Here is a 25,031-nt window from a genome sequence, read left to right on the forward strand (position 1 = left end):
CACTGCTTTCCTCGACCAGTCCTCTCAAGGTGCCCTCGGCGCGGCTTCGCAATTAACGGCTTCAGTGAAAACAGAAGAAGACTTTGATTGAACTGGGAAACTCCCGAGTGTGGCTGTGAGCAGCCGAGTGGATGAGAAGTAGGCCAGTGTGGACTTGCGCTCTCAAACAAGGACAAGCATGGCCTCTCCATTGCATCCACTGGTAGGGCGAAGAATATGGAGGACTCAAAATGACTTAAGTATAAATAAATAAATGCATGAATAAATATAGGAATAAATAAATAAATGCTTAAATAAATGTATAAATAAATGCATAAATAAATAAATAAATGTATAAATAAATAAATACAGGAATGAATCAATATAAGTTATAAATCAACAGGACATCATTAAATAAATATATTTCTACATTTCTGTATTTCTTCATTTATTTATTTATCTATTTATGTGTCCACACGTATTTCTTCATTTATTTATGTGTGACATTTACGTGTCCGTATATTCAAATGAGCTGGGGCAGTCCTGTATTTATTTATTTATACATTTATTTAAGCATTTATTTATACATTTATTTATTTATTCCCATATTTATTCATGCCTTTATTTATTTATTTATTTATACTTAAGTCATTTTGAGTCCTCCATAGAAGAAAGCAAGTATCTTTAGTTATAGTTATGAGCGAGGGCTCTTACCCTCTGTGCTGAGTCCAGGACTGGAGGTGAACTGGGCCACGTCCACGATCTTGACAGCAAACTGCTGCCCCGTCTCTCTGTTGATGCATCTTCTCACCACGCTGAAGGGACCCCTTCACAACACAGGTGGAGAGAGAAAAGAATTAAACATTTAACATGTGCTCTGTCAGACGTGTTCCTGCCGACCCGTACGATAAGCCTGCGATAACTGATTCATTGGTAGCTGTAACAAAAATTGTTTTTAAAAATCACCTTCTACAGTCAACATGGTGGACAGATTAGTAAAGTGTTAAATTACACATCCAGCAGATCCTGAGCAACATTTGTGATCATCTGATGGCTGTTCAGAGTCGTCTGAAAGCAGCTGCCTGCCGAGGGTGGAATGGAGGGAGTGAACCACAACAGTGAGCTAGAGCTGCCGGGACGTGGCTATTTGATCCATTATTAATAGAAACATGTGATGATGAGAGCAGCTGTAAGTGAGAAAGGAGGCTCCAGCCCAGCCGACGCAAACCAGGACGACAATGGGTGAGAATGATGCGGCCGTGAACTCCTCGTGTTCTGCTTTATCCGGTTGCCTGTCATCTCTCTGCCGTCTGCGCTCACACGAGAGCCCACAGGGGCACGGAAGTTACACAAAACAAACAGTCCATGCTCAGCAGTGAAGTGTGTGTGTGTGTGGGGGGGGGGGGGGGGGGAAAACCACCGTTGTGAAACCTGGCAGCCTGAACTCCCCATTGAAGAAAAACTTTAATGACAAGTCTTGTGAGTTTTGAATATGGTTTGTGCAGAACGGCATGATACGACCACATCGGCGAGATATTGAACAAAAAAAGCCGATATAATCCTTTAGAATCATTGCAAACAGTGAAAGTCAAAGTACCAGGCTTCCCCCTTGCCCTACCAGCCCTACAACTCCACGCCTCCCTCCACGCGTATCAAAGTTATGTTAAATGTTAACCCGAGAGGCTGAGGAACACAGAGCGAGCCTCCGCCCCCCCGTAAACCGCTGTGTGTACGAGCATATCGGCGGAAAAGGAGCGCACTTTGGTTCTCAGTGCTGAGGTCGGTGGGTTCACAAATTGAATCATCCCTCTCGTGGAGAGTGCATCGTCATGTTCAGTCCGTGGGATAAACTGTGGCTGCGGGTTAGAATTAACAAGCCGGCAGGTCAAGGTGCAACACGGCGACATCACACCGTCTGAGTTACGGCTGGCGCTCGGTCGGACCGGTGCATCGCGTCCAGATAAATGAAGCAGTAAGCGCTCAGGCAAAACCTGCTGTGTGCAGCAAACACATAATCCAATCCATCTATTTTTTAGACCATACTTATGCCTGAAATCTATCCCAGCATGCACTGGGTGAAAGGCACGGGAAATTCCCTTGACAGCGCAGCGGGCAGAAGCTGCAATGTGATGGATTAATGTGGAGGAAAGCACATTGTAGCTCCCTGCTGAGCAGCTGTCAGGAAGGTGTTTGGTGTGGATGCTGATGAGGTTTAATGATCTGGATTATTTGGCCATTCCATAATCATAAAGTGTGTATGTATGCATGTATTATTACATTACATGTCATTTAGCAGACGCTTTTATCCAAAGCGACTTACAATAAGTGCATTCAACCTAGAGTACAAACTAAGAACAACAATGTGTGCGTGTGTCCTTAACACACAGCAAAAACAGATCTAATATCCGAGTTATGGACATTGAAACAGTACTTTGACACTGCAAAAATAAAAGCTGTTATTTACGACTTCGAAGACGTCGAGCGGTGGCAGCATGAAATACGCCGAATTTCCATCGGGTGTTGCAGCAAAGATTCAACTTAATACACTGACCTTCCAAACACTGACTTCCAAAATGCAACACTCCAATTTTAGGTGCCCAGGTGGAAAAAAAAATAGCATTTTGTTAACAACACCCAGCTCTGGACGGGAGCACAACAAGGCAAAAGGTTCTGACGTCTGTTACCACGGTTACAATGTTCCGAGCCCAGATGGAAGTACGACCGGAGGAAGATAAGTGTGGACGCATACACATGATGCGTGTGCGTCTCTCTCTCTCTCTCGCTCAGCTATTCCGAAAAAGAGCCGAGCAACTCTTGTAACACAACTCTAACACACTTTAAAGTCGGGCGTATGTATTGCGCAATACGCTCTCTGGACTTTCAACTCATTTCATGAATGACATCGTCTCTATCCTATTAACCAGAGAGTGAACAGCGTATCAGATCATAGTCGACATTGCGATGACGGCAAAAAAAACAACACACGACATATTGCGCAATAATGCATCACGCATACATGTTGACGTGGTTACCACCGGTTGCACGAATCATTCTGCTTTTATTTATGTATTTGATCAAAGTATTATTATTTTAATTGTTTATTCATCTATATTTCCTTCTAATAGGAGGGAAGGGGGTGCGGGTTGTTGAATATAATTCGGTGTTAAAACAAAGATGACCCTCGTGATCAGAAGTCACGGCCACCGGTTTCTCTGTAAAGTGGCGAGAATGAAAATAATAGACGCTTCATCTCCATCGTACTCTAATGAGTGGACTGGGAAACTCACCAATGAGCTGGGTTTACCAGCAGCTTTTAACTAGCAGGGACAGACACCTTCCAATAAACACACACACACACACACACACACTACCTGCAGCCTTCTGTGAAATACCCATCCCACAGCAAATCCGACTCAGCACAACCTCAGTGGTAACGTGAACACACCCGTTTCACAGCCACACAAAACATCAGCCCTGGCTGCAGCAGGCAGCGCAACGCCGTGTGTCTATGTGTGTGTGTGTGTCTATGCACACACACTTGCGAGTGTGTAAGGCAGTCTTTGTGCAGTGACTGGTTGAACAGATGGTGATCAGCCTAAAGCTGCTTAGCGTCTGAAGGGTGAGGTAAGACGGCACCGTGCCCAAGTGTGCACCGCACGCACGCACGGACCAACACTCGTACACACACACGTTCGCGGAATAAACATAGATCAAACTCGGACCGAAATAAACTATATGGGAAGTGTTGCCGAGAAAACCGTTCCCGAGACCAGGGCGATGGTGCAATGTGTCTATGCTGTGTGCATGCATGCGGCCCTCTCCAGCGAATACGAACACACAACCACAAACACACAAGATTCCACGGTGTCCCGAGGTCACCATCCCGTGACGGGCGTTTATTTTACAGGCAGCTCCTGAGTGCACTTAACCAGGACACACACGCACAGAGTGAGACGGTAAATTCCACATTAACTCGCCAGATCCATCTGTCTGCAGGGCTCCACGGTGGGGGGTGGGGGGGGTGGGGGGGTTGACGGGTTGCCAGGTGGCAGCCACTTTGGGACTCGGGGGCCAACAAACTCTCGGCCTTAAGTTGCCATCGGCGGCAACCATGTGAAACGTATCCGGGCATCTCTAAGCGGTGAAGCATTTTACAACACGACACGATGCACGTCACGTTTTCATCGTGACGCTGATATTCTTCCATCTCCTCTTTAATTGATCAGGTTACATACTAACACAGCCACGAAATCCATTACAGCCCTGGTTGCTAATTAAAGCGTCTAAAAAGCATTAAAGAGTGGTCAAAGCGACTGGAAAGAGAAGAAAGAGCGACGCGCCGGGCGGCTTCCTGTCGAGCCGCGTGGACTGTGAAGAAGCCTACCGGTCCAGCTGAAAGACAACACCAGCAAACAACGGATTTGTCAATTTTCATGAAGTCAGCAGGCGGGGAGCCAAATGAAAAAGTCTCGGAGAAATTTAACTCAAACTCCAGCAGGGATCCGTTTCAGCCCAAACTTTTGCTGGAGCCGGTACATCGGGTCAAAGAGCTCTCATTAGTAATGCAGTCGAGTTCTTCCTCCACGCCACCGTCTAGTCACTTCACCTCTGCACACCACCCCAAATGTCAGGCCCCGCCGGAGGCTGCACTCTGTACAACGACGAACAAGAGGCCCCGGGGGGGCGGGGACAAATAGAGATGGGGGGGCGAGATGGTCAGTGGAAGGGGAACGAAGCGGAGTCTTGAATAAATAGCTTTTTTATAAATAAATAAAAGTGTGCTGAAACAGAGACGTTCTATACGATTTATAAAAGACAAGCCAAACAAAGACAACCGTAACTCGTTATTTTAGTCGTTAGTTGCAGCTGATCAACTTTGCTGTTCTTCTTTTGTCACTGAAACAAAATACTTTTGGATTTGAAATTGAGACTCACAAAATCATATTTAAGAAAAACTTGAAATATTACAGAAAGAGAAGTACTTGGGATCATCAAGTATTATTGAAACACATTTTGGGTCCATAATCTTTCCTAAAAATGGTCTGACATTTCCTGGAGAGACGTTATTTAGTATCTTGGCAGCACATTAGCGGCGGCAGCTTCCGCCCTCCATCTGTGTCGAGACGGGATGCATTCAGGCGCAGAGTTGAGTCTGTAGGTCACCGGCCAATCAACAGCGTCCGGAGACAAAAACACAATCTGTAGCGATGTACCTGCTTCAGCCTGGAGAGATAGAGAGTGATGGAGAGATCTTCAGACACGTGTGAGAAACGAAAGAAGGATGCAGAACTGACTAAAAGATTCGAGGTTGTGCGAGAAATTTGATTTTAATTGATTGGGATTTCGTTTTCTTTATTTTGGAGGAATTCATAGGGCTGCACAATTGCGTGTGAACAACTTTGAAAATGTCTGTGTTTCGGTCAACTAAAATACATCCCATCCCGATGTACAGCGTGCTTGCGTGCGTGTTGAGCAAAGAGCTACAGATGAGGCTTATTCACGGCAGCCTGGGCCCGCCTTAAAAAAGGGTTTAAGGGGCACAATCGATCTTCCGCACACATCAAAAGTCGGAAAGATTAACTTTAGAAATGTGTGGAGCGTGATTGAGAGGGCAGAAACGGCTTTGAACCGCAGACGGCTCAAGTGGCGGAACTGGGCGTCTTGGAGGAGCCGCTCCGTCTCTGAATGGGGCTCAGCTGCACGCAGCGGCAGCCATTACGGCTCTGAATAGATGTCAGCTGCTCATGGGCCGCTCGGATGAATCCTGCACTTTAGCCACCCCTCACTCAACAAACAGGAAGCGGGTGGGTGAGAGAAAGAGAGAGAGGGGGGACGGGAGACAAAAAGAAGAGGAGGAACATTGACAGGAAGAGAAATCGGTGGCAGAAGAGAAGCGGGGCGAGTCCCTTTTGTGCAAAACACGCCTCCAGTTTTTCCTAACCCAGATTTTTTTTGTTTGACGGTTTATTAAACTACATTATGAGACACTTGGCGGGGAATTATGGAGGTGTGTGTGTCAAGATGTTGATTAAAACCCTGTTCTTTGGGGGGGGAGGTTGAATTATTATCCAATTACCGTCTGGTAATTACTCGGAATGTGTTTCTCAAGGTCTCGGCGTGTCGCTGAGCTTAAACTTCCTCGTCTGTGCCGTCGCTCTAATAAAAGTGTTGCTCATCGCCGTGGCCTCGACTCCACAATCCAAGACTATCGTTACGTATTTCATCTTTCGACGGACTGGCGATCCCGGCGAATACATTTCTCCCCGAGGAAGACGACGTCCCTCTTCAGACGTTCACGTTTGTGTCTAAAGTTGGGTTCTAATAAGTTATGTGACGCTAATAAAAGGTGGAGTTTTAACTTTCCAAAACCAAGTCTCATTCAAACATAAAGATGTTCATATACAGACCATCAATATCTAGCCAACAATAACGATATCTCCCTTTATCCGAGATGTTTTGACTCTATTTGTATATAGTGGCAGGAAGTGGAGACGCGTTGTCCATTTAAACACACACAATAGTGTAGATTACAGGGTCAAACAAGGGAATGCTCATCATTAATTTGGGTTAAAAGTCTTTTTTAAACGCCTCCAGGAACACAGGTTAGTCTTAAAAAGATGAAATCATAGCATTATTGACGCTTTACAAAATACATATTATATATTCAATGAAAGAAACTAAACCCGACGAGCCTATGGAGTTTGAAAAAAGGACTAATTAAGGATGGAGCTCTGCTGCTGGCTCTATAATTAATATAGCCTGACCTTCCTTTCTAATCCACTCATTTCTGCACGTACGTCGCACTAATGCAGCGGTAACCTGTAACGGTTGCGTGAACGAGATGCAAAGGAGAGTAAACTGATTAGTCTCCCCTGTTTAAAAAACAAAAAAGTAAACATGTGTGACCTTAAGTACTCGCAGTCCACAGCATCAATCACTTAATGATGCCGGATAGGGTCCCTTATATTGCACGCCGTCTATCTGCATGTGCGCGTGTTGCCGTAGTAAAGAAGTGATTTGCAGGCCACACGCCTTCCCAACTTGGCAGTGCATCAATCCCCCCCCCCCGTGCAAATGAGGCTTAGACACACACACACACACACATCAATAATACAACGCTCCGGCTCTTATCGTTGTCGGCAGTGCCGAAAACCAAACTTAGTTCGGAAACTACTCGAGTGCGAGTGTGTGCTCTCGACTGGAGTCGACGCCCGGTTTGACCGGCTGAACCGGTTGTTTGTGACGATGACACCTCGAGGCAAATTAAATACCATCGGCAACGTGAGCCAACACCTTCACGCCGCTGAATACAGGTTATCGTGTGTGAGCGATCGGAAATATGACATCGGGATTAACATATTATGTTTGGTTTGATCACAGTTCCAAAATACACACCACCGTGAATATCCATTGTTTTCAGAATCCTTGTGATGGATACAGTCAGTGTGAAAAAAAAAAGGAGACAATAACCCTCCTGTTACCTTCGGGTCAATTTGACCCCATTCAATGTTTAACCCTCCTGTTACCTTTATATTTACTGACATATTTTACCCTTGGGGTAAATTTGACCCCAGCAATTAAAACCTCCAGAAAATTAGAATTAATATTGTTTCCCAAGTTTAAGTGTGAGGTACTTTATGTTTGTTTGTTGACTACCTAAATAGCCCTTTAAATATATAAAAAAGTTGATATTTCTTATATGTTTGACACAGTGAAAAACAGCCTGGAGTCAAAATGACCCTAAAGGTAACAGGAGGGTTAAATCAACAGGGAGACGGTGAAGGATGAACGACAGGGAGATTGCAGAGGAAATTGCATGAATGTCCACATCGCATGTCTCTGACCCAACGCGCAGGGATGGAAGATGGAGCGGCCGACCGAAGGATCTCGCCCCCATGAAGCCACGGAGACGCTCGAGCGCTCGGCTTTGACGCTCGACTGTCAAAGGGCCCCCGAATTGACAGCTTTGAGACATCTTTCATTAATTAGCTGTGCTCCGTTAGTTCTTTCTCACTCACTCGTGGAGACGCACACATTGATTCCACCGCTGACAGCAGAGCTTCAATCAATCAGCTGATCTAGTACCTTTTCTTTCTTAACTCTGGGATAACTGGAAAATATGGAAAAAGAAGAAAAAACATCCAACACCGAACGCAGCTCGGTACTTTACGGACATCGGAGCAGAGTCGGGCTCTGGCGGAGAGAAAATTCACGAGTCTGCAGTTTATGAAGTGAACAAATCACAGACGGAGCAAACACGAGAACGCAAAGCCAAACAACACAAACCTACCCCCCCCCCCCCCCCCCCCCCAAGAGAAACGGACACGAAAGCAAAGACAGTGGAGAAAGTAAGAGAATACAAAGGGCCCGAGGACACGAGACGCCTCGTGTGTCATGCAGACCCGTGAGAAAGTCTGTTACGAGAGAGAGAGAGAAAACGTTTGATGTGCTTTAAAGCGCTTTATGTCATAATGAAAGTGATCAGCCCTCTTATAGGAATATTCCCCTTTTTTTCTCCTTTCAACATGTCACCTGACCGGTGTTACTTCCGGGGCTGCTGATTGACTGTTGTGTGACTGTTGTGTGACTGGTGTGTGACTGGTGTGTGACTGAAGGTGGGCAACCGGTGAGGGATTGGTTTTCTTTGGGGGTTTGCTGCACGAGTGATTCTTGCTGGTGGATTGGGGGCACCTATGGGTGGGGATGGGAAGTCTGCGGGTATTTTCCACCCAGAGCACAAATGTAGCACATGTGTACGTGTGCAACCACCTTTGTTCATGTTTAATTAATCTGATGTTGATCCATTAATCAACCGAGTAACAAACCATGACCCGCAACATCCTCATTACCTTCGCATTGAAAATGCGGAAGGTTATGTTTTGATCACTGTGTATTTATTTATTTATTTGTATGCGTGTTACTCGCATAACTCAAAAAGTATTAAACCGAATCGCATGAAATTTGGTGGGATGATTCGTTATTATCCGAGGACAATTTGATTAGATTTTGGGATCGATCGGGTCAAAGGTCAATGGCAAGGTCATGAAAAGGTCAGCATCTTCTTTTTACCAATTTTTATCCAATTGGCATGCAACTAATGCCAAAATGTTCATAATTCAATGCCCAATCTTGTGATATGCTAAGGTATGCGCTCTACCGAGTGCCTATTCTAGTTTTTCATGTGGAAATCATTGATCAGCAGTGCTGCAAGTGTTATTAGACTCACTTTCATTGTTGTCTCCAGTAGATTAATGCAGAGCATCTCATTTAGCATTTACGCAGAGAGAAAATCCTATTATAATTTCAGACACCTACATACTGTTAGATGAATAACCAGGTTCTCATGTTCCATTTAAACGTTATCTACTGATTAATGTGCACGTGAAGACACTCTGGGACAGAGAAAACTTCAGCTTCTATCGGGGGCCAAATATTATTGTTGCAGAGCTGGATTGGGCCCGCGGGCGACTATTTACATTCCACTGTGGCTCTTTGGTGCTTTATTTCACGCACGGCAGAATAACACAGAGACGGCCCGACACAATTGCTAGTGGTGATCTTTTAAAGTTGAACGCGATGCCGGCTTCTGCTCGGCGGAGCAGCCGAGTGAGACGAGGAGCCTAAAGAATCGCACACGCACACGGACACACACATCCTCACAAGGTGTCTGTGTGAGGATGTGAGAGCAGCGAGTGTGGCCCTTACGAGAGGCGTTTGTGTGTGCGCTGCCAATGATGACTTTAAGGGGGATCCTGCCGTGCCGCAAATTCAATTAAATGTCTGACATTTCCCAGCATCATCTGCCCGCACGGGGGCTTCACTGTACGGACCAACGGGGAAAACCAGGGGGGAGGACACCGGAGAGCGATGAGGCAGCGAGTGAAACACGAATTAGAACAGAAGACGAAAAGGATTATTTTAACGTTTTCATCTACCTCCAGTCTTCTCACCCCACCCACAACTCTCAAACATCTCCCCTTCTTCTTTCCCTCTCTCCTCCCGTCTCTGTATCCATGGCGTCATCTCTCCCGCCTCTCAGGCAGAGGGGTTATGTAAGGAGGCAGAGCGAGGCAGCTTATTGACACTCCCATGGGGATCAGATGCACGGACAAGCCACACACACACACACACACACACACACACACACACGCTCACTGACAGTACACACACACACACTCACTGACAGTACACACACACACACACACACATGCTCACTGACAGTACACACACACACACACACATGCTCACTGACAGTACACACACACACATGCTCACTGACAGTACACACACACACATGCTCACTGACAGTACACACACACACACACATGCTCACTGACAGTACACACACACACACACATGCTCACTGACAGTACACACACACACACACTCACTGACAGTACACACACACACATGCTCACTGACAGTACACACACACACACATGCTCACTGACAGTACACACACACACACGCTCACTGACAGTACACACACACTCACTGACAGTACACACACACACGCTCACTGACAGTACACACACACACACACACGCTCACTGACAGTACACACACGCTCACTGACAGTACACACACGCTCACTGACAGTACACACACACACACACACTCACTGACAGTACACACACACTCACTGACAGTACACACACACGCTCACTGACAGTACACACACACACACACACATGCTCACTGACAGTACACACACACACACACGCTCACTGACAGTACACACACACTCACTGACAGTACACACACACACGCACACATGCTCACTGACAGTACACACACATGCTCACTGACAGTACACACACACACACACATGCTCACTGACAGTACACACACACACGCTCACTGACAGTACACACACACGCTCACTGACAGTACACACACACACGCTCACTGACAGTACACACACGCTCACTGACAGTACACACACACACATGCTCACTGACAGTACACACACACACACACACGCTCACTGACAGTACACACACACGCTCACTGACAGTACACACACACGCTCACTGACAGTACACACACACACTCACTGACAGTACACACACACTCACTGACAGTACACACACACACGCTCACTGACAGTACACACACACACTCACTGACAGTACACACACACACACACTCACTGACAGTACACACACACACACACACGCTCACTGACAGTACACACACACACACACACGCTCACTGACAGTACACACACAGCGGAGCTATGAATATTTTGGTGTGTTTTTTTCGTTCCGATTGTTTTCCAGTGATGAGGTCAGGCGGTTCAGAATTCAGTTTGTAAAAAGGAGGACGCGTCGGCTTAAAGTGAAACACGTTTGAACCGCGTGGGCAGAAGACACGGCTGGGTGGCGCGACATGGCGAGCTGCGCGCAGGCAGAGGGGAGAGCAGGAAATAAAATCTCACCTGTGGGAGAAACAGACGGGAAAATATCAAATAAAATTGAACAAAATAAAGACGCTCCCTCTACTTCAACTGTTCTTCATCCGGTTAAAAAGAAGATTGTTCAACAATTCCTTTTCGACTCCGTTACACGCACTAACCCGGCCGCCCCGCCCCGGTTAAGTAGTCGTTTTATTTCTCGACAGTAGCAACCCGGAGGCCTCCGGCCACATGCGAACCAAAGACCAAGACTTTCATCAATAAAGTTTTGCTTTTATGTTGCGACAACACTTTAAAAAGCAGCAGACAAAAAACAGACAAAGGAAAGAGAAAAGAGAGATATGCATTCAAAGATATGCGAGCCTCTGTACATTTTAATTTGCGCTGTTTTTGGGCTCTGAGACTTTGAGGAATGCTGCTTAGCTCTGTGACAGCTGCTGTGACCTTTGACCTGTGAGCAGCTAGCAAGCACTCGCTCACTCTTTGGCGTTTTACAGTGGCGGAACAGTTCCAGCTTAAATCCAGTTGCTTTTTCTCCGCGCCACAAGTATTCGTTTTATTTTTCCTCTGCATGAGCAGCGAGCCTGATGCTGCCTCCAGAGATTACGCTGCAAATTAGCATATAGTTGGAGCAGCTTTTAAACCAATGAGGTCGCTTTCATCGCCGGCTGCCAATCCACGAACCCGAGTTTACGCTCATTAATTCCGATTAACCTCTCTGTGATTTGACCCTTTTTGTATCATCGTTCTCAAAAGGAGCCGAGGTCCCCCGGGTGGGTTGAGATGGAGGAGATTATGAAACCTCTCGGCTCTGGGTGTGTTAGTGCGGGATCACAAAGAACGGCAGATAAAAACGAAAGAAAAGGGGGGGGGGGGGGATTAAAAACATACTTTAGGATTCTGTCTGAGTCACCGCACGGACACCGGAGCTTTTAAAAGAGAAGAGAGTAACTGCTTTTACATCTCTGTGCTCCATCCTCAGGAGTCTGGTCCACCCACCCCTCCCCCCCTCCCTCCCTCAACCGAGTTCAGACATTACCTACAGAGCACAGACATTTAGAGATCACCTGCTTATGATTTCCTCTCACCTCCCCCATATACTCCCCACACACTCACACAATGGAGGCTCTTAACTCTGCCTTGGCTGCTAATAACTAGAGTTAAAATGACCCAGAGAAACAAAGAAAAAGACAGAGACAAACAGAAAGAGCAGCTGATGCAAGAGGAAAAAGTCGACATCCAGCTCCACCCCACCACCCACGCACGTAGCCCTTAAACCACCCGACGACAATAAATTGAAGAAAAAAATAACCACTATACCGACTCGCCTCGGTTTGAAACGAAGCCTTTTCGGCGAGCGAGGCCGAATGCGGTCGCTCCGGCTCCGTCTGCCGCCCACTGGGGCCGTGCTGGCCTCTGGAATGAGGCAGTAAAAAAAAGGAAAATAGACCATTGGGAAGAAACGGGACCACGAACCGAGCGCTGCATCAAAAACACGCGTGTTCTGAGCGAGGGAGCATTTCATTTGCACTCACCAGTTCAGGTGTCTGGTATCAAGATTCTCTCTCTCTCTCGCTCTCTCTCTCTCTCTCGCTCTCTCTCTCTCTCTCTGGGGATGCTCCTTTTTGTTTTAAGGATATTGAACTTTGAACAAACTACCTGACATACGTCGTGGCCCTGGGCCAGTGTGTCACCAGTGTGTTATGAAAGAAATGTACTTGTATTTAATCCCCGTGGGGAAATTCTTCTCCGCATGTGACCCATCCTTAGTTCTTGTTAGAGCCATTTAAGGAGCAGTAAAGCGCCCGGGGGGGCAACTGAGGGTTCAGTGTCTTGCTCAAGGACACCTCAACATGTAACCACGGGTACCTTGTGGTTACGGGAGGACCCCTCTACCCACGAGCTACAGCCGAGAGAATGAGAAACCATTAGAGATGGTTTGTACTTATCCTGACGTAGTCACCGCTACAGAGTGACGGATGTACAGTATGCGCGTCCGTTAGAGAGACGGGTGCATTCAACACCTTTTCAACATCTGGCTACGATTCGTCTTTAACATTTTAAAACAGTTGCATTTCAGTCCGTCGTGACAGTTTTCTTTGATGCATTTGTGCTGAACCTCCTTGGGATCAGAGACCTATACCCGATCCACCCAGGATGTGCACATGCTACGTGCACACAGTACCTGCTCATTACCCAGAGCAGGAGGAAGCGGGTGGCCAGGAGAAAACGAAGCCAGGAGAAGAGAGAAAGCGAAGAGGGGAAGGTGGTTGAGAATGATTAACTGTGACAGGAGGTCCCACTGCGCTCAGATTCCTCTTTACGCTGCCTTTTAACCTCCTTTTGGACCCCTCTGCTCTACCAGCTATTCTCAGGTGAGGGGTGCGGCAACTCTCGAGGGGATCCACCCCTCCACTTGAACACAATACAGGATTTCTATTCACGACATGAACGACCTCACTTGTAGTAAAAAACAACAACAACAAAACAGCCTCATGTTACCGTCCCCGGGGGGAGGGGGGGGGGGGAGACCGGAAATGCAGACAGAGCATTGGTTTTGGAAATCAACACCCGATGCTCCGTTCCGGAGGATATAAGGAAAGATGGATTGGTACATCATGAAAGTGGATTCAATCTGGTCCTGCAACTAACAGTTATTTTCCCTTTTGATGCATCTCCGTTCACTGATTATCACTTTTAAATATGATATATATATATGATATATTCCTTTATTCGTCCCACAGTGGGGAAATGTAAAAAATCACAGCAGCAGTGCACATCAGAGCATCAATGAAAATAAATATAAAACACAAAACTAAATACTAAAAACTAATACTAAATATACAGGGTGGAAACAAAGTAAAATGCTGAGTAAAGTAAAGTGCAGAGTTTGCCAGGATATCGGAAATATCTATTTTTATTTTTATAAATAAAAAAATATCGAAACACACAGCAGAAAGACTATTCTCTCACAAGTGGGATATCAAATGATCCCAGTTATGATCATTTTTCCGTTCCCTCCCGTGACTCGTGAGAGCCATTTGTTTTTAGATTATAGAAGAGGACACGTCAGTAATTCCCATAGCGGCAGCCTGAATCACTAAAGCACAAACTCCCGAGAGGTTTCAAACCGTCAATGAGCTCTTTTGGGAACCTGGTAGTGGAGACATAAATCATCTATTTAAAATAAAATAACGCTTTAGACGTGGGTTACAGGTGCCATCTATTTATAGGGAATCTCTGGAGGGTCTCTGGAGACGTGGGTGCGTGTCCGTCTGCTCGGGACATTCACAAAGAGCGACGGCTCAGACCTGCAGTCCTTCTCCTGGCTCCTCCCACACAGCTGTGGGTGAACCAGGAAGCAGCCGAGTCGGGACGAGCCCTCGCTCCGACCTCTCAGCCTTTCACGCCGAAGTCTAATTTGACCTGAAGCTCGTCATGTTTCCGTCAATTAAACCAGATTTATTCAGCATCAAATAAAAAAAGGTGAGCGTCAGTCTGAATTAATTAAATGATCTGTGAATCCCAAGTCATTTGCTTTATTATTAAATGTATATATTTTCAAAATGCATGTACTTCAATGTGTACAGTGTGCATGATGAAAGACAATAAGTCAGGCCATCAGGCTGCTGAACAGAACATATTCTGTGAATATCTATTATATATATATATATATTGTATATATATTATATATATATATTGTCATGATGTATATTCTATATATATATAATACTTTCTTTGAGACTGCAACTTTGTCTAGATGGAAAATGGATAATTTATGTTCATCATTTGTCTTATATATATAATATATATATATTTTTTTATCTTGTTTGAATAAGTTTGCTGTATTACAAATATTTAAATGTGATCTGAAGAATTTCACAAACCGATTATCAGTTCTTTTGTTCTAATACTTAATCCCGGATGACCCGCCCCAAGATTACAATGTAGGATTCTCAGGGACATTTCCAATCGTCCCCAGGATGACGGGACGCCGTTAATCCCGATCCCTGATCCCCGGTACCTCCGGTCGCCGCAGTACGATAGAAAAACGAGCTCCGCCACGTGTTCTGAAATTTGCTACCGACGTTCCGGTTCTTCTGACATCCCCAGTCGCGATATTCTCTGTGAACTTTTCCAAATTTCTTTGACAATATAGTGCCGATCGCTACACAAAACAGATATATTGCGTGCTTACGGTCCTTTTTTAATCTTGCGTATCTTGACTGGTTTGCAGTACTTGCTTTTATCTTTTGTTTTATCGTACTTTGATCATTCTATATGCACTAAAACACAAAAGCAAATCGTTGTATGTAAAAACTTACTTGGTAATCGACCTGATGTCGAGTGGACTGAATACGGTTTTGTGAATGCATTTTATGTGCGATTGTTGACATTTCTGTCGACCCCGACCTGTTGTATTCTCATGTGTATGTATTCCTTTTGTAAATCTCCCAACCATAACGATGTTTTATCCAATTCCATCTGGTTTGAGGCTCCGCTCCGAGAGGCTACAGCAAGAGAGAGAACCGTTTTATGTTCAGGTTAAAGCGAACTGGTCTTTACAAAACTAAATTAGTAGGGAGGTGTTGGCGAGAGAAAAAAAAAAACTTAAGCAAAAAAAACTAAAGAGGAGAAGAAGTCAGAAGACAGAAAATCCTCTTGTCCATGAGTGTTTCGGCTCTTGAGCCAAGGGAGAGATTTGCTGCCGGATGCTGTTTTAGGACCGTCTGCAGACGGAGAGGAGGCACTCTCTGGATTGACTGGCTGATTTGTTGCCCAACTTTAACGAAGCAGCCAATCAGTTCAGTGAGTAATACCTTCTTTCTTCCTTTTATTTCTTACAGCGTATCGAGTGCAATTAGATTTATAGATGCTAGAGTTCCTCAGATCGTTCATGGATTTCCGTCTATGAGCTTCTGCATTAACCCATCAAAAATGTTCACTGTTGATTAATCGTAGCCCATCACAGACCAAAAGGCCAAATTGTTCCTTCCATCAACCCATCAACTAAATTTACCCAGCAATCAGTGGACCCCAGTTTATATAATTATTGCAGATTATTGAGAGTGGAATTCTTGCTCGACAAATTAAAGAAATTGCAGTTTAATTTCCAAAACGAATACAATTAACGTGATAATAAAAAGTCCCATCTGCTGCCTGATGTCTTGGTGTAATACTGTGAGTGTGAATGTGTATGTGTGATTGAGTGTGTGTGTGTGTGTGTGAGATCGAGTGCAACATTAATGGAGCGGATGGACCATTAGGTCGATGACATCATCTTATACGCTAAATCATTGATAAGCTGCGGGGCCATTGCTGGATCTGAGTGGGCCCATTAAGACAGCATTTAGGGCCAGGCTTCCCAGGAGGGGACACCATGTTTACGGCACGTTGCTCTGCAGTGATTGTGCATTCGACAACCCCCAGAGAAGCTGCAACCAGAGAATGTTTGAAGCTTCTTTAAAAAAAATTTAAAATGTTTTTTAATAAATGACTGAAAATAATGCAAACGGGTTCTGAGAGAAGCAGCACAGAGTTCCTTTTCCAATGTGATCAAATGATATTTGGGCCGGTGTGCATCGCGCAATCCAGCCAGAAGTGTGATTACAGCCACGCTGACCCGGAGGCGGCGACTTGTTCTAAGTACGGGTTTGTCCAGGACAGATGAGCACACGCCGTTTTTCCAGTGAGAACAGAGATACTCTCTTTCCTTACGAAAGGGACTGTATCACTTCCGAAATATTTAAGTGGAACACCTTTTTTGTTGAAGCGTCTTAATTACAGGAAGACGAGGAAGCGCAACGCCGATCTTAATAACGGCACATTAGACAATCCCCAAAACAAAAGCCGTCGTCTTTCCTCCGTTCTCATTTGTTTGCAGTAATCACACTAATTAAGACTAATCAGAATAATCAGATAGAACTGGGCCTGGAAACTGTCACACATTTCACTTTTAAGGGCAAAGAATTAAAATGATCCCATTATTTTTATAATCATCTGTGCCGACGCACTGTAGGATTTTCTCATTATTAAAGTGCCGTGAAATTATAAGCAGAAGGCCTGATTATCTGGCCCTGCCTTTTTCATTTGGTCTAATTTGGGAGCTCTCGGGCTCGATTCCCAGTGCAGACTAGTTTTGCATCAACAGCGTGAGGAGGAGGGAAGGAATACATTATGGAAATAATAAACAGCTCAAGAGGCCTATGAAGCCGTCATCACAGTTCAAATCACAATGATGGTGGCAAAGGAAGGATCCAACAACACAATGTCTTCTCTCCGCGGTGCGGGGCAGCGACGCCGCTTGGAAACGAGCTGCGGGGTCATTAGCTTGGCAGGAGAACCTCATAATCCCGGGCGAACACTGCGACCTGCGTTAGACCGGCCTGTATTCAAACAGCGGTCGATGCCACAGCCTCGTATACAGAACAGAAATATGCCTTCTTTATATGCCCTTCTTTTCTTTCTTTTTTTAAGGGCTGCAACACGACCACAAACCAAATCAAGACCATCGGGAGTGAGGAGTGGAAACTCTGACGGCGGCCCCCCGGCATCGTCCCCGGGGCGAGAGAGGTCGATGAAATCAATCGAATTTTTGATCAACGCTGCAGTGCATTCAAATAATGAAAAGGGGGCTCGGCGAAGAAGCCGCTGGATCCCGACCAGCAAAACAAGCACGCGTTTGTCTTTTCACCGGCGAAGAGTCCGACGCCGCTTCTCGGAGCGATCAATCACGTCCCGGATTGAGAGAAAATGGTATGTGTGCGTGTGCGTGTGTGTAGTGAATCTGCACAGTGGTCAGCATATTGGCTCGGCCATTTCCTCCTCGCTCAGGCTGCAGTCTATAAAAGTTAACGAGCCCATTGAGCTGAGATTTGGCTCCGCCTCCTCCACGCATGTGTATGTTTCAGCGATTGTCGCGACGTGTGAGCATGTGTGATCCAGCGGACCGATGGGGGAAAGAAAGAAGACGCTTGGAGGAGTCGGGGAGGGGCAGGGGATTTGCTCCCAGTCTCCTCAGATTTCACACACACACTGTTGTAAGCCTCCTTACGCAACGCTGCTCCTGAACCGCCGCTGTGCTGCAAGAGGTGTGTGTGTGTGTGTGTGTGTGTGTGTGTGATTCATCGGGCCACGGGGATCCTTTCAGTGGTCAGTAATCACTGTTCTCAGCGATAGCCGCTGTCCTGAACTCCTAACTCTCTGCTCTGCCCCCGACAGACAAAACAAGGTGACACAAAAGGACAGAATGAGAATTAATGGCCTCAAAAGTGGCCCCAACACACACATTGACGTGTGTGAGTGTCTCTGTCACGACACTAAGGTCCCTTACAATTAGAAATTGTTTTACTCTGAACTCTCACAGTATTCTTTTCACTTTCTTTGAGAGTAATTAGAGGAGGTTGGCACTATATTCACGTTATCCTCTTATCGTACAATATATGGGACATGACCTCCGATGTTTGCCGACTAAGGTCGTCCTCGACCAAGACATTCTTAAATCAATGAAGCTTCAAACGATTTCTTTATACTATTGACTAAAATATTTAATCAAAAGATATGTACAAAACATGATACCACCCATATCAGCTCAAGGTGAACCAAGATATTAAAGGTTTCTTGGAAATAAATCTTTCAGTATGAAGAAAAGGCAACGCGTGAGGACTAATGGATTACGGAAATCTTCATCTTCTGAAACCAACTGGATCGATTATGTGGTGAACAAACAACAAAACAAGAGAGCCTCAAAATCAGCAACGTGTCTCTCCCATGATATGACTCGGGCATTGTGAAGACATTGTTAACGGCGCTCGCGAGTCCTTTTTATTCATTGTTTTGGTTATGTGGGCTTATTTATTTAGTTTGAATTTAGAATATTTTTATATATTTTCACATTTAAATTCCAATATCTTAAACAAAAGAAGAAAGTGGCTGACCGAAAGGGTCAAGGCTGAAGCTATCTAGCTTATAAGTGCCTGATTGATTATTTTTTTTAAACGTATTCCAACAACAAAAATATATATATATATAAAAACAAAACTAACAACAAAAACCAGAAATTCAAGAACTTGTCCCCATAAACCGTTACTTCTTATGCTTCATCAACACCGTTACGTCTATACTTCTCCAGAGTCACGTTTTAAACTTTTTCTTGAATAGCACCAGATTTTTTACTTTCTTTGATGCCATCAGTTAAAATATTCCAGTTTCACCCCACAGACAGACATGCACATGCTTTTTAGAGTCGTATGAGCAATTGGCCATTTCAAATTCCATCTGCCTCTTAGGCCATACTTCCTTAAGAATACCATTTGTTTTGCTCTTTGAAAAGGTATTCTATTAAATGATCCTCATGTAAGTGGCATGAAAATAGACTTTAAATGATATTGTTTTTTGCAATTATTTCGGGGACAATTTATCTACCAACGTATTGTGGAACAGATGCGTCAGCTCCAAATGAGCTGAAACCTGAAGAGGATCAACACATTAATACAAACACATTTAAACAAACATTGGAGAAACACTGATATTATCATTCTGTGCTGTGTGTAAGCATTGCAGGGGTGGAGCTCTCTCTGGGATAGAGAGAAAGAAGAAGAAAAAGCAGCATTGCTAACAGATGTCCCATTACAGTGTCACATTGATGGGATTTCACCCCCGACGAATGTTCTTGAGGCGGAGGAGAGAAGATGCTGTCAGGAGTTAGCGTTTTGTGTTGTGCTCCGCACATGGAAAAGAGCACCGGGACGTGTTTCCTCAAACCTTTCTTAATTAGCCCCCTCCTGTGTTCCTTTAATCCCTCTTTTGCAGTTTAAGTCTCCCAACAACCTTTTCTTCCATCCCCTTCTCCTCGCAGCTCTACGTGGGTTTTTGGCTTTCTTTCCATTATTTCTTCTTTGCACGACGCCTGCAGAGAGCGGCCTTCGGGGCATAAAAGGCCATGCATGCGTACACCGAACCCCCGAACCCCCCCCCCCACACACACACTGAAGATCTCTCAAAGACAGGGTCTTTATTGGATTGTCCGACCCTCACCGGTCACATTTGCTGCGAAGGAGGAAGAAAAGAAATTAGAAATCCCTCTGTGCTCATCTGCAGATGAGCAGCGCCATGGCAACGCATTGTTCACAATGAGCGCTTGGATATTGTGGTAATGCTCAAAAGAGACCTTTTACCGGACAATATTAGAAAAAAGGTGTTGTTCCTAAACGTTGGGAACTCTCAGGACTGCAGTGTTTCTCTTAAAGACGCCCCCTTAAGACCGGCCTGTGAATTACTATTATTTTTAATTAAAAATGAGAAGCCAACCAGGATTGCAAATTGAGAAAGAAAAAAGGGTTTATATTAGGGCTGCAACAACGAATCGATAAAAATCGATTATTAAAATAGTTGGCAACGAATTTCATTATCGATTTGTTGTGTCGCGCGATTATTACGGCCCTCAATAAGTCGCGGAGTATAAAACAAGTTGATTTGAGCGCAGAGCGGCGCTGGAGAAACAAGAGCGGAGCGGAGGGAGAGAGACCATAATGTTGCATTGTGAGAGCCAATCAGCGCTGAGCTGCTCCTCCGTTAGTGAATCTAATTGGCTGCTGCTGCCCTCGTGACGCTGGAAGCGGAAGTCATTTACGTCGTCGGAGTGATATTCATGGAGCTGAGTGCGCCTACGGGTGATGTCATGAACCCAGACACCAGGGCGCTAGATGTTACCACGTGTGTGGCATTTCCACAAGCAGTATAACTTAGAAAAGTGGTTATTTATTCCGTGGCGGATGGCGGACAATATTTTTCCACGGAGAAAGGCAACGGAGATAAGCCACGCCCCCTCACCGTATGAGGCGTTTAACCCATAAATAGCCAACTCAGGAGAGTAAACCGCTGTCAGGGTTCATACACATGACCAATGAACAGGGTTCATCCACATGACCAATGAACAGGGTTCATCCACATGCTGACCAGTGAACAGGGTTCATACTGCTGACCAGTGGGTCTCCAGAACCTTTCCAGGAATTTAAACCAAATTTCCATGATGAAACATTTTGTGAAAACTCGGTGTATACATGAACAAGTGAGAAGATGTTGTATTTAAACTAACAATGAGAATTCCAAAGCATACCATATATATTCCGTTTAAATTAATATTTGAATATAACAAATTTGCATTACTTTTCCAAAAATTACTAATTAATTACTTTTCTAGGCCTAGAAATAGCCATTTAAAAACTCCATAACTTTAAGGTTTTCCATGACCGTACAAACCCTGTTTTGAGTAAAGGGTTGAAAATTACAGTTTTGTTTTTTTATCAGATTAATCGAAAAAATAATCAACCGATTAATCGATTATCAAAATAATCGTTAGTTGCAGCCCTAGTTTATATTTAAAATTAAAATAAAAACAGGTGGCAAACGTGTGTCTTCGCCTTTCAGATTAGGGTTTCATAATCCTTTTATAAACAGCTAAGAATTGGGAAAGAAAAGAACTCTGGCGTGTGAATCCGACTCCCAACACGCCGATGTTGTTGTTTGACAGCCGCTGGGTTGAGAGGGTTTTGACGATCGTGGCCATGAACATACATATACTTCCTCAATATGGAAAATGTTTTATGTCAATAAACTCATTTATATACTTGAAATATCTGTCCAACTCTTTACTTGCACATGGTATCAAAGGCATGCTGATATCAAAAAGGCCACAGATGTTTGTTTGGTCATTAACTTCAGGAATATTAATTGAATAATTTGTTCCCTTTTATTTAATTTATTCATCAAACCAAAACACCAAACATTTGCTGGTTACATCACAAATTACTTTATTTCCAAGCAGTTTCACACTGCCAATAAGATCCACTGACCGTCGGTCACGACACATCGTTAGGAGGCAGCCTCCGAAACGACCTTTTGAGATTCCTTCTGACATTCAATCTCAACAACTCGTCGAATCGATCCAAGTCATTGGAGAAGGTCAACAGATTAATCAGTGATGAAAATCTCAACCCTGGGAAAATAGAGCCCAACCAATGCTGGATTTTTGAGGCAGATAATGGATATTATAATAGACATAATTGTTTATTTTTCGACAAACAAACAAAGTGATAAGTATGTAATCATTAAAGAGTTGTGACCAGCTGTACAACTCAATAGTGTAACGGACCGTAGTCGATCCAGTTGATTCGGTGAAAAGGTTGTTGATGATTGGTCCGTGCTCTATTCATTACAAACTAGAATGGGCACTTGGTAGAGCGCATACCTTCGCATATCACAAGATTGGGCATTGAATTATGAAAATTTTGGCATTAGTTGCATGCCAATTGGATAAAAATGTATCGTGCTATGGTAAAAAAAAAAAAAGATGTTGACCTTTCCATGACCTTGACCTTGGACCCGATTGATCCCAAAATCTAATCAAATGGTCCCCGGATAATAACCAATCATCCCACCAAATTTCATGCGATTCGGTTCAATACTTTTTGAGTTCTGCGAATAACACGCATACAAATAAATAAATAAATAAATACACGGCGATCAAAACATAACCTTCCGCATTTTCAATGCGAAGGTAACTAGAACGGGCACACGGTAGAGCGCATGACCTTTGACCCGATCGATCCCAAAATCTAATCAAATGGTCCCTGGATAATAACCAAGCATCCCACCAAATTTCATGCGATTCGGTTGAATACTTTTTGACTTGTACGAATAACACGCAAACACAAATAAATACACAGCGATCAAAACATTACCTTCCGCATTCACGAATGCCAAATACGTCTACGTGGACTCTGTTTTTTTTTTTTTTAGGTCAACAGTATGTGTGAATAACAGTTGTGACTCGTACTTTTTGAACACTGCGCTAGGCCATAACCTAAATAACAGCTTCAGTATATCATGAAAATGAAAGCGTCGGCTACATTTTCAGTTTCAGCTCGAGTCATCCCCGTTACCGTCGCACTCGGAGCAGCTTCGGCCTTCGCCTGAGCCCGGCCTTCTGCCAGCGCTACGAGTTCTCCGGGACTCGGCGGCCGTGCCAAAGAGTGAGGAAGCCAGTCGTCCATCGTCTGCCAAGTTCTCTGAGACTTCAAAAAAAGAACGGAGCCGCCCGTTCTGTACCAAAGAGAAGACGTAAAGCGGCCTGCGGGCGGAACGGAGAGAAAACGACGGCGAACAAAGTGGAAATAAAGAGAGGGGTGACTGTAAAATGAAAAGAAAAAGGATATATTTGGAGACTTGGCATCCGACAGAAAATGTAAGTTAGCCTTGAGGTGATATAGGGGGTTAAAAAAAACATGGCATGAAGGGTAAACGTGTGTTTTTTTATATTCAGTTTATTTCAATTCAGTTTATTTTGTATAGCCCAATATCCAGCGCCGCCGCTCCCATTAACGCGCACTACGCGCTGTGCGTAGGGCACCAAAAATAGGCAACTAAAAAAATCCTCAGAGTTATAATAATTATAATGCCGATATTATTTCAGTCTAGAAATAAGAGGCACCTTTTAGGCATGTATATCACAAAAGAGGCAGAACAAGAGAGATGTTTAATCCCTCAGCCGTGTTTACCGCCTTCACTACCTTCACTACCTCCTTGGGCACTCGCTCGTCGTGATATTCTTAGTGAACCTGCATCCGGACACACGGCCTAACCTCCACGTGTTCAAGTCCGATTGTACCGATCTCCTTCCCGCGGTCAAAAGGCGAAGCCCCGCAGCAGAGCGCCGTATCTGCTTTCATGTGCAAGTCTGCATTGATTTACATGCCAGCGATGCTTCTCCAATGCCCGGCTCACAGAATACACTCAATCTACGCCACACAGTCCATGGTCTGGGAGCCTGAGAGAAGCCGTGCTGTCGGAGGGAAACTCGATACGGAGCAGAAAGCTCGGAGTCGAAAGCCTTTCTCCGGACGACAATATGTTCCCGTGTGCTTGTAAAGGCCAGCGCTGGTCCGAGGCGCGCAGCAATAAGTCTGTCGGCACTCGGCGGCCGCAGCCCCCGGTGACCACCTCAGCGAGACCTTCGAGCAAAGAGGAGGCGAGCCGCTCTGACCTTTACCTCGTCTGTGCCTTTCTCGTCGCCGCCTCGGTCTGAAGGCTGCAGCGCGACACCGAGCCCACTCCCCTATCCACGGCCGGCCGGGGGGGGTAAAGAGCGAGGTGGTAACGACAAGATAATATGCTCAGCTCTCGGCATGTAGACGGGAGGAAACCACAAGGAGGAGTCTAGATCACTCCGACTGTGCCGGCCTGTCTTCTCAAGGAATACGTCGAACGTTGCAAGAGTCTGGATCGTCAGCGCTTATAAAGCGCTGGGGGTCGGGGTCAGTTCTGTCAGGCAGAGAGTAATATCAAGGCTGCCACCATTATATGTTACCGAATAGTTTTACAATATTTACAATGTCAGAAAATAGTTTTAAAAAAGTAAATAAGCAAGTTTCCCGGAGCTCAATGTGATTTTTCTCCACAAAAAAAAACTGATTAATTTCTGAGTAGCAAAAGCCACTCATGTTTTTCTGATGCGGTTTCCTCTGAAGCAGTTTGCAAATTCAATTAATCTCCTGCTGCTCAACTTATTGATTAATTGACTATTTCAGATGCATTAAAAAAGCCATATGATAGGTTATTGATTTTTTTCATTTCATTG

General features: G+C 44.8%; 1 protein-coding gene across 20 annotated transcripts in view; it reads right to left on the reverse strand.

Annotated features, from left to right (window-relative positions):
* The window catches only part of caska (calcium/calmodulin-dependent serine protein kinase a), a 96,251-nt gene that overhangs the window by 54,871 nt on the left and 16,349 nt on the right, over positions 1–25,031 (reverse strand). For 18 of the 20 annotated variants that reach the window (XM_056433976.1, XM_056434017.1, XM_056433924.1 and 15 more), the window contains exon 2: positions 694–806. In XM_056433976.1, coding sequence (XP_056289951.1) covers positions 694–806 — 113 coding nt within the window. Of the gene's footprint in view, positions 1–693; positions 807–945; positions 1,049–2,530; positions 2,778–25,031 lie in introns of those variants that run through there. The other 2 variants (XM_056433994.1, XM_056434002.1) reach the window with 2 other exon arrangements.

This window comes from Pseudoliparis swirei, chromosome 2 (genome assembly GCF_029220125.1).
Source record: "Pseudoliparis swirei isolate HS2019 ecotype Mariana Trench chromosome 2, NWPU_hadal_v1, whole genome shotgun sequence".
Classification (NCBI taxonomy): domain Eukaryota; kingdom Metazoa; phylum Chordata; class Actinopteri; order Perciformes; family Liparidae; genus Pseudoliparis; species Pseudoliparis swirei.